The sequence below is a fragment of the Hippocampus bargibanti genome, linkage group LG10 (assembly GCF_051943395.1).
Source record: "Hippocampus bargibanti isolate YZ-2025 linkage group LG10, ASM5194339v1, whole genome shotgun sequence".
NCBI classification, from domain to species: domain Eukaryota; kingdom Metazoa; phylum Chordata; class Actinopteri; order Syngnathiformes; family Syngnathidae; genus Hippocampus; species Hippocampus bargibanti.
This window is the reverse complement of record NC_142743.1, coordinates 10,242,184-10,252,759: the sequence shown is the minus strand read 5'-3', so window position 1 is coordinate 10,252,759 and position 10,576 is coordinate 10,242,184. Positions and strand designations below refer to the sequence as shown.

Sequence of the window (10,576 nt, the reverse complement as noted above, 5' to 3'; positions counted from 1 at the left end):
GAGAAATATGAATAATAGTATGATTGAGTTTTAACTGCAGGTGATCTAAAAAATATTCTAATGGTCTGCCATGATTATTTATTTACCATTTTGTACATTTCATTTGTAATCACAATTAGAATTTGGTGCACGCATAATTGAACAGGGCTTCGACTTATGAATGCCCCGATTTACGAGTTTGAGAGAGAGTCCCATGCAATTGAATGTATTACTTTCAAGAAAAGTATTACTTTCCTACGCTTACATTGTATGAACAACCAATGAATATTCATATACTAATTGGTTTGATGATTCCACTTTTGAGGATTACCTTCAGCGTTTACAGTGCAATACTGGTCAATAGCGGTGCAAACTAGTTTTACGATCTAGATATTTTTCGGATATAATTGTTTTTTTTATTTTTAAATAGATAAAAAAATATCGATATTAAAAATATTCATTTGTTTTCTTCCTTTTATTATATTATGGTAACAATGAAATATTTCCCCAATGTCGAATTGTGCTACATGCGTTTTAAGTTGAAAGGCGGAAAGGGGCGGGGGGCACCACATGTAATTATAGCCATCGACCCAGTGAAGTAAAATAATAATAATAAAATCCTTACAAAGCTCAGCGTCTCTGAGTATGGTGACGTCAGGCGACCATTAAGGTTTGTGATTGGCCCAGGAAGCAGATGGAGGGGAGCGAGGAGAGGGGGGGGGGGGTCCTAATGAGCAGGCTGCAGGACGGGGGAAGCGAGCTTGACATCTCAGGCTGGACCACAACACGTCGCTGCCGGCTTGATCACAACCCTCATCGGCGGTTTGGTGGAAGACGACACGTCTGCACGCAAGCCTCGCTTTACACCCCCCTCCTGTTTTTTCATTTTAAACAACGGTTTTGCACCCTTTGCTGACTGCATGTTGCAGCCACACACTGCCGCCCCCCACGCATCCTCACTTCAGCCCCGCCGCATGCAGCCCGGGCGAGCATGGACAGTCGAGTGCTCGAGCATCACCCGCACGCCCACTTTGGGGGGACCTTGGGCGGGCTGGTGGGCTTCCCGTATCCGCTCGCTGCTCACCATCATCACCACCAGCACCATCACCGGCAGCAGCATCAACCTCATCATCACCATCAGCAACACCAGCAGCACCACTACGAGCTCGCCAGCGCGCATCAGCTGCAATCTGCAGCCGCCGTCCCCTTCACCATAGACGGATTACTAAACGGCTCTTGCTCGGCCTCCGTGGTGAATTCCAGCGCGCTCTTGTCACCCGACGGCCAGTACAAACTCTCCGGTAAGATCGCCAAATTCGTTCTTTTGTCGAGAAAGACGTATTTTTTTTTTCAAAATTCACATTTCGCAATAGTTTGGGGTTGTTAAAAAGAAACATTGATTGCGTTCAAATTCTGCTACAATTACGGTCAAATATATTTGAGCCTGGATTGTATTTATTTTACCACACATGTGTCTGATTTTTACTTCCTTTTACTTTGCTTCCGGTATTTTTAAACAGCAGTTAAACATTTTTTAACGCTGCAAACGTTCGAGTATGACCTCGCCCCATTATTATGTTGACTTATTTTGAGTTTTTCCTCTTATATTCATTCTAAAATATGGTGTTTCTGTATTTTACAAGCAAATCTAAGAAAAATGAAGACACCAGGGCGAGATTATGTATCTGTCGTTAAATCATTATCGGGATGCCAAAAATCACGGCGTGATGATTGTCATTTTTTTAAACAACGTCCTTGATTTTGAAGGTTTTTTAATTCTTATTTTTGTTCATTCTTTGTATTTTTTCCAAAGCTATACTTCCAAAACGCCATGATTCGGAATTACAGAGTAAGAAGTTGTGCAAATAAAAAATACCTGCTTCTTTATAACAATGGCAATTGAGTTCCATCCTTAGAGTAGATTTTTTTCCCTCGGGGATAAAATAAAAAAAAAAACAGTCGTGAAGTAAAATTACCTCATAAAAGCAAGTATCTTCAGAACTGCTCAAACTGTCAATCTATGAACGCTGCGATGCTAACTTGTTTAAAAAAACAACAACAGATTCCGGGGATCCAGACAAAGAAAGTCCCGGTTGCAAACGGAGAAGAACCAGGACCAACTTCACCGGCTGGCAGCTGGAGGAGTTGGAAAAGGCCTTCAACGAGAGCCACTATCCGGACGTGTTTATGCGGGAGGCGCTCGCTCTCAGGTTGGACCTGGTTGAGTCCAGAGTTCAGGTAACTAAGACCCCCACTTTACATTGAAATACTTTATAATGGGCTTGGATGACAAAAAAAAAATCACCGCCCGACCACCACCCTCGAAACTTGTCAGGATGGCTGTTTGTTCAGTGGGGGCAGCAATTTGTCAATTAAATCTTCTATAAAGCCCCCCTGTTGAATTATGCATGGGCACAACTTATTGATTTATGGGTTAATTAAAAAAAGGAAAAAAGGTTGTCACAGAGCCAACCAAAGGGGGTTGAAATAATTCGAGGCATGGATTGCCTCATTATTTAGGGGTTTGATTCTATCCAATTTTTTTATTAAAAAATTGAGGCAGGGTGGAGAAGCAGGTGGAACGTTTTTTGGAATTAAACTGTAATTTTTATGGATTGAAATCCTAACTATGATTTAAAAAATTAACTGGACTTGAAACATTCTTGCAGATACACCAAGTCATATCAATTCAAGCACGTGTGCTTTTCATATCGCAACTAGTAAAATACTTGAATATGCCTTTAGATTTTCTTCCCCACTAAAATCAAGAAATGTTCATTTTAATAAATAATTGCTCCATATTAAATAAAAAACAACAACAAAATAAGCGACTCGTTGTTATCTCACAAGTGTACACACCCTTGCAGAAGTCTTAAGTGTTTTCTAATCATTTCAAAAGAAAACATAAATTGACATTTTTATTTGAAGGAGATTCAAATTCAACAAATTGGCTTAATGACTGAATTGTGCTATCATTCAACCAGAGAAGGAATGAAAAAATTGTGAGTGTCATCATAATCTCCTGCACAAAATCTGCCATTTTAAATGACATAAAACATGTACAGTTAACACGCTTCCTGCATTGTATATAAAATTCAAAACAACTTATTATGGATTTTAAACAGACAATTATGTGTTATTCTTTTTCTGTCTTATTGTGTGAATACAGCAAAAAATACTCAGTAAAAAAGTGCACGTCACGGTCGAACAACCAAGTCAATGAATGAATGTGGTGTATGGGGTGTTTCTTTATGAACGGGAAGTGCGCGTGGGGGGCGTATTTTTGTTTCAAAATCTCATCTTAATTCAGACTTCAAGATGCTTTGACGCTCTTTTATCACATGTTTGCGAAGGGTGGTCGTTGTGATGGTGGGGTGGAAGTGGGGGTTAACACGCGATAGGAGCCACGTCAACAATCTCACATTGTCGCCGCACCGTCTCCTCGCCTCGCCCTCATTAGACTCTCCTCGCCGCCTTATCGTCGGCCAACACGCGGCCCTAAGCGAGCCCAGCTCCGGGCTGGCCCGGGAGAGCTCCGAGGCAGGAGGGGGGGGTGGAGTGTCGAGTGAAGGGTGGTTGGGTTGTTGGGGGGTCTTTTCGTCGCTCTTTGCTGGCTCAGTCCGGCGAGTCACCGAGGGCCGGTGTGACCGGAGTGTGCCGGTCTTATAATGAAACGCACCCAAATCGTTCGGCTTTGATTCGATTTAAAATAACAGTTGAGCACGAAGCAAACTCATCCTGTGATTAACGTAAGCACTGCTAGGCTACTTTTATTTATTTATTTATTTATTTATTTATTTATTTATTTATTTATTTATTTATTTATTTATCATACCTCTGAAGATGGAGGTTACTGATTCGCTGTGGCGACCCCTAGAAGGGAAAAGCCGAAAGGAAAAGATTCATTTATTTATTTATTTATTTTACCAACAACGCTTTCCTCTTTAATGTGCGTACATTTTCATGATGTATGACATTCTTTAATGTGTGTACATTTTCATGATGTATGACATTCGATCTCTATTCACTGCCAAAAGAGCTTCTTCTTCTTTTCCTTTCGGCTTTTCTCTTCAAGGGGTCGCCACAGCAAAGCAATGCCCTCCATCTTTAGAGGTTTGATCCGCATGTTTGTTTTGGCCAAGCTTTTACGTCGGATGCCCTTCCTGACACAACCCTCTGTATTTATCCGGGCTTCGGACCGGCACAAGAAGACTTAGACATATGTCCCAAATCTGCCAAATAAATAAACAAACAAATAAATAAATAAATAAACAAACGTAAACTAATCAGTGGAACTAATCAATAATTTGAAATACTCAAAACAGATGCTTACATTTTGTGTTAAAAGTGAGTCACGGAGCAAAAACCTGAATGATTATTTATTTATTTATTTAGTGGGATGGATTTAAGATGAGTGGAGAGATAATTTCACCTGATCCATACAAGCTATCTGTTATGCAGGCTTAATTTGGTTGGCATGGATTGTTGAGTGCTGTTTAAGGAGAATTGAATGATGCCATTCACAGTCTTTGCAGGATTAGTTGGGTCAAAAATTGCACAAAAAATAATATCGTTATTTGGACAACAGTTAACATCCATTATTATTATTATTACTACCCATTTTTAAAATTCTTACTATTATGTTGTTAGTATTCTTATTATTATCATCATCATCAAATTCTACTAATCATCAAATACTACTACTACTATTACTACTACTACTACTAATAATAATAATAACAATAATAATAATAATAATAATAATAATAATAATAATAATAATAATAATAATAATAATTATTATTATTATTATTATTATTATTATATCACAATAATAACTATACTACTATTACTACAATAATAATAATAATAATAATAATAATAATAATAATAATAATAATAATAATAATAATAATAATAATGGATGTTTTACTATTGTGCAAATAACTCATTTGAGCTTTAATATTTTTCTACCAACGTATACCTTGTTAGATATGATCGCGATATGATATGATGACGCCTTGGTTCATTTTTCCTCAAATGATTTACAGTGGGCACGCGTTGCTGATAAAAAACATATATATGCTCACATGAAATAAACATCTGCCCAAGCCATTTATATGCCGCATGCCAAATTCTCAGTCAGGGCAAAGTCCCTTAATATTCAATCCGTCATTGTATCGATTTGAATTGACTTGATGATTTTCTTTGTATGTGTTTCTAAGTGTGTGCTTCTTTTTTTCTGACAAGTGCGTAAATTTACTGAGCACTTCTCAAAGTGGTCCGCAAACATATTAAGGCAATATCAAATAGGAAAAAAAACATGTCTGTAATGCCTGCCAAATAAATTTTGTGCTTGAAATATATCAAGCTAAAATAAAAGTACATGAAACAATTGGGGAGCAACAGACTCCCAGGCGACCTCGTCACCTTGAAGTTTTAATCCAGTGTAAACGCAATCAATAAAAACGTAGTCAGTAGACTGTAGTGAACTACTAGGAAACTAAAATGAGGATTACTGTATTTTCCGGTGTATACGGCGCACCAAAAATCCTTCATTTTCTTCAAAAGATAACCCTATGCCTTATACGCTGGTGCACTTTATATGTAAAGTCATATTGAGCCACAACAGGTTTGGCAACGACTGTCAGCAGCCACCGACCCCATTTACCCCTGTAGAAAAAGTAGTGCGCAGAACTTGCTGGGATATATAAGACTAAGTTTTATTTCAATCATATTTTAAAATTACTTTGCAAAGTGGAATTTTTTTTTCGATTTTTCCATCACTTTACATTTTTGGCACAATGATTAGCAATGGAAAATTGTGTTTTTTGCTGTCACCAGAAAAACAAAATTTGTTTACATCTGACAAATTGAAGTCCAAAATATTCCATGAAAACCTCAAAGGAACATTTTAAAGAAGGAAGATTGGTCATCTCTGAAAACGATGCGTATTATTGTATTCTGAAAAACTGAAAAAAACCCTGTAATATCTTTGAGTTCATAAAAATAGAGAAAATACTGCTCTGCATGATACATTATACTAGTCTGCAATTTTTATTTTTAAGTTAGACATCAAAAAAAGTAAAACGATGATGACATCTGACTGTTTTGTTGACATTCCCTTTATTACAGCACCGTCTAATAGATATTTAGACGTCACCCCATGCAGCCTCTCCTGCAGCACCTTATAATCCAATGAGCCTTAAATATGGCAAAAGCTTGAGAATACGGCATTCATTGAGGGTGCACCGAATACTCCGGTGTGCCTTATACACCGGTAAATGGAGAAGCTTGACAACTGCGATTGATCAAAACCATGTCCTGTACTTGGTGCAAGGCTGAACTTGTGGCATCTATAGACTCTCCCCGACTTACAAACATTTGAGTTATGAACAACGGTACATACGAACATTTTTGCTAGGTATGTCGAAAAATGTTCGGACAGAGATGCTGGATGTCAGATTTTGTATTGCTCGCCTTTTTTCATCCGAGCCCGCTTACGATTGGCTGCGTAGAGTATGTGGGCAGGGAGGAAATCCCTCTTCGCAGTTGACGCTCCAGGACGCGATGCATCACAAAAAGTAATAGCTGCTGGCACGTAATTCAGTAATTACGTGCCAGCAGCTTCAGTAATGGCTTGCCGAAGACTCAAGGATATATGTCGTCATACTAAAGTAGGTGTGAATTTATTTGAGGACTGTTGGAACATCTGTGTTTTGTACTTCCCCGTTCAGTGTTTGACTTACACAATTCCATTCAAAATAGCACTGAAGCAACTTACGAACAAATTCACCTTATAAATAACTGCTCAGACCATCTCGTTCGTAAGGTGGGGAGTGTCTGTATACAACAAAAAAAAACAAATATTAGTCCTAAACAAATTGGAGATGATCTCCTGATATTTTGTTTAAAGTCAATTCTTGTGTTGTTGTTCTGCGCAGGTTTGGTTCCAGAACCGACGCGCTAAGTGGAGGAAGAAAGAGAACACAAAGAAAGGGCCCGGACGGCCCGCTCACAATTCTCACCCGACCACGTGTAGCGGTGAGCCCATGGACCCGGAAGAGATCGCCCGACGGGAGCATGAGCGCGCCGAAAAGAAGAAACGCAAACAGGAGAGAAAGTTACTCAAATCGCAGAGCAAACTTCTCCACGGCGATAACTTCCACACGCCGGGCGGTTCCGAGAGCGACAGCGGCGTGTCGCAGTTCACCGACACCGAGCAGCAACCTTCCTCGGGTCCCAACGGGAATATTCATGGGGAGCTGCCCCTCACCTCCGGGGGCGCCCAAGGACACCAAACCGAATCCAGCTGTGACCAAACCCGACACGATTTCAACCACCAAAACCAAAGAAGAGAAACGGAGCAGGTTTCTCCGGCTAGCACGCAAAGCTCCGGGAGTCCGGCGGGTTCCAGGTCCTCGACCCTGCAGAAGCGCAACCCTTTCAGCGTGGAGAGCCTCCTCTCGGACACCACACCTCGACGGAAGCCTCTCCCGGACTTCCCCTCGCTGCCCACCCAAACAACGCTGGTGGGCAAAGGCCATTTTTTGCTTTACCCCATTACCCATCAGCCCCTTGGCTTTCTCGTACCGCAAACGGCCCTGAAAGCGTCGCCGTGTCAGGACGCTATCGACCGATTCCACCTGGAACAATCACGCCCTCCCGCTGACCTCTCCTGCGCTCACGCTAAGCCGATCGTCGCAGATCATAAAACGTGCCACCGCTATCACGGTCCAGCGAGCAATAGAATCGACGTGGAGGACGAGCGAGCCGGCGACGATCCCGCGCTCGCCAAGTCTCAGGCATCCTCGCGGTCTGACGATCCAGGCGAAGCGAGGGGACTTCGTGAGGAGACGCTGACCGACGTCGCAAAGGAGGAACCGGCGTCTCCGGCCTTTTCCGAGGGTCTCGGAGCAAACACTGACCGTCGGGAGGCGGTGGAAACAGAAGGCGAGGACGTGGATATGGACTAACATTTGTCGTCCCAGCGCATACATAAAACAAGCTTGGACGGCGTCAGAACACGGGGCGACGCTAGGAGTCCGATTGTGTTGAGTGGACTTCCCGGTTTCCGCACTGTAAAAGCGTCAATGGATACAAAACAATTCACAGCGACAAAAGGCCTTGTACCTGCCCTTCAGTACATTTTTCTTGGAATCTCGATGAAAAGGTTTCTTCATCCGTCATCTGTACTTCTTTGAAAGAAGAAAAATAAGTAATCTGATTACTTCAGGGAGTAGTCTACTGCTCCCCCGACCTTAGAGCAGGGAAATATCCGAGCAGAGGTCTGGCAATGCCACCTCTGTCCATTTGGAATATAGGGCCAGAGTTACGAGCACAATTTTTGTTCGCTGGTAAAGCTTTTTGGATGAGGAACGAAACGTCCGACACCTTCAAAGAGGTACACGTGACGGCTGAAGAAACCTTTTCATCGATGGGCCACTCCTGTACGACTGAGAGCCAACACAGACGTTTTCTTGGATTCGTTGAAACATTCCCAAAGCTCTACAGAGATGCTAGCATACATATCAGGAATCGGGTGATTTTAGCCACGTTTCCCACCTAGCAACGCGGTTCGGTTCAGATGCAGATCCGGTTTTGGGAACACCAAAAAAAAAAAAAAAAAAAAAAGCACGATCTCCATGAAATACCACAAGGCCTATTTTTCTTAACTCAAACAATCGAGTCGCTCCATCAGCGCAATATCAGACCATCCCGGTGCCGTTGCCTTATATATGAATCCCGGCGAAGGTAGGTCATGATCACAATAATGCGCATTTGATATACAAAAGTAGCAACAATACCGTATTTTCCGGACTATGAGGTGCACCGGATTATAAGGCGCACCCTCAATGAATGGAATATTTTAAAAACGTTTGCCATACATAAGGTGTGCCGCATTATAAATCGCTTTGTCAGCTTTTGAAAAAAATTGAAGGCATTTAGATGCACCTTATAGTGCGGGAAATATGGTACTCGCACCTTGTTCTTGAACTATCGATGCTACCGCAAATCTCTGTTGGAGTTGATATCGTATTCAATAAAGCCATGGATACGGAAGATTTATTTCTCCAATTAGTTGTTACATGCTCCCTAGTTCATGGTTTTCTATGTCGCTGCTGTCCCCTTACCCACCACCCGCACAACTTGAAGGATTCTACAATTTAAATCAATTAGGATCTTAGTCGAGAGGTGCGTCGATCAACTAAGACGAGATCAGGATCGTTGCTGAGTTCAATCATTTTCAGCGATCGGTGACCAGTTGATTCTTGATAATGAAACCGATCTTGACTATTGATCTTGACTCCCTCCGCAAATCAGGATCGTCAGCAATTTCCATCATTTTCAGCGATAGTTGACTAGTTGATTCTCGAAAATTAAACCGATCTTGACTATTGATCTTCACTCCCTCCGCAAATCAGGCTCATTGCCGATTTCCGTCATTTTCAGCGATCGGTGGCCAGTTGATTCTTGAAAATGAAACAGATCTTGAGCATTGATCTTGTCTCCCTCCGTAAAGGTCCCCAAGGTCTGCCACGAAGTGACTTTTTCGGAGAAAAATGACTTTAGACACGGTTACAACAACACATTTGTATCGTTTGTTTGCCGATTCACAATAAAACAAATTTGGAACGTTGTAGACTTAGGCAATTTGTCACAAAAAATAAATTTAGCGAATCGACCAAAAATTGGGATCCACCAAAAACAGGTCAAGCTTTTCAAAGACCCCCGATTCCCCCCCCGTCCCCCCCCCCCAAAAAAAAAAAAAAAAAAAAATTGGGAGTGGTGCAATGTAAATAACAAAATAAAGATTTATTTAGACAGCCCCTGCCAATAAGCCCCCGTTTTGTCCCAGCGTATCTTACCCTGATACAAAAGACGGATAAAACCCTCGCTTGAGCAGCCTGTTGTAACAAGGTAGCTCGTCAATGAATCCGATCAGCGACTTTGCGGTCGAACATGACACGTTGTTGCTTCTCCTTGTCAAAGCCACACGCCAGTGAGCGTTTGCCATTGCTCAATCGATGGGCTAAACTCTAGTTTTTTTTGTGCGTAATGCGAACAAAGGCAAATTAAATTAAATCAAGATGGATATTGACAGTCGACATGAACCGCATTGCTTGGTGGAAAACAAAAAAAGGGGGGGACTAGGGGGGTTATTCTCACTTATATTTTATTCTAAAGCTGAGACCGCAGGTTTTCTTTTTCTTTGATTTTTAATTTCCTCTTCTCTATTTTGGTGACCAAAACCTGTAAACCTTGCAACCGAAGTCCTCAGATATTGTAAAAAAGAAAAAAGAAAAAAGGGGAGAAAAAAAACAATATTTATATGTCAACGTTTTGATAAATAAAAGCTATTGTTTCAAAGTGAGCGCTGTTTCTTTTTTTCTTTTTTTAAGGGGAAACATGGAGGTGGTGGTGGTGGGCTGAAGCTTGTAGACCGTTGTGGGCGTTAGGGCAGATAAATCCACCCCTCCCATACACTCCCCTCCTCCCTCTCTCACCACCGTCTGGCTGTTTGTATTTATTGCTTTAACAAATTTATTCATTTGAAAAGGCCGGCCTGGAATGAGGTTAGTGGCCGCCGGCTATT

General features: G+C 41.5%; 1 protein-coding gene across 1 annotated transcript; it reads left to right on the top strand.

Moving 5' to 3' along the window:
• Window positions 1-759: 759 nt before the first annotated feature.
• LOC148892362 (homeobox protein unc-4 homolog) lies at window positions 760-10,222 on the top strand. The gene is made up of 3 exons (XM_089006137.1): window positions 760-1,280; window positions 2,042-2,217; window positions 6,924-10,222. Exons 1-3 carry the CDS (start codon window positions 971-973, stop codon window positions 7,953-7,955), a joined length of 1,518 nt encoding a protein of 505 aa, XP_088862263.1. The 5' UTR covers window positions 760-970; the 3' UTR covers window positions 7,956-10,222.
• The last annotated feature ends 354 nt before the right edge of the window (window positions 10,223-10,576 follow it).

What these genes read in the sequence shown, in the direction of transcription:
- LOC148892362 (XM_089006137.1), top strand. Translation starts at nt 971, where the DNA reads ATGGACAGTCGAGTGCTCGAGCATCACCCGCACGCCCACTTTGGGGGG. An exon ending in CGGCCAGTACAAACTCTCCG is followed by an intron (nt 1,281 to 2,041) that starts GTAAGATCGCCA and finishes AAACAACAACAG; the next exon opens with ATTCCGGGGATCCAGACAAA. An exon ending in TGGTTGAGTCCAGAGTTCAG is followed by an intron (nt 2,218 to 6,923) that starts GTAACTAAGACC and finishes TGTTCTGCGCAG; the next exon opens with GTTTGGTTCCAGAACCGACG.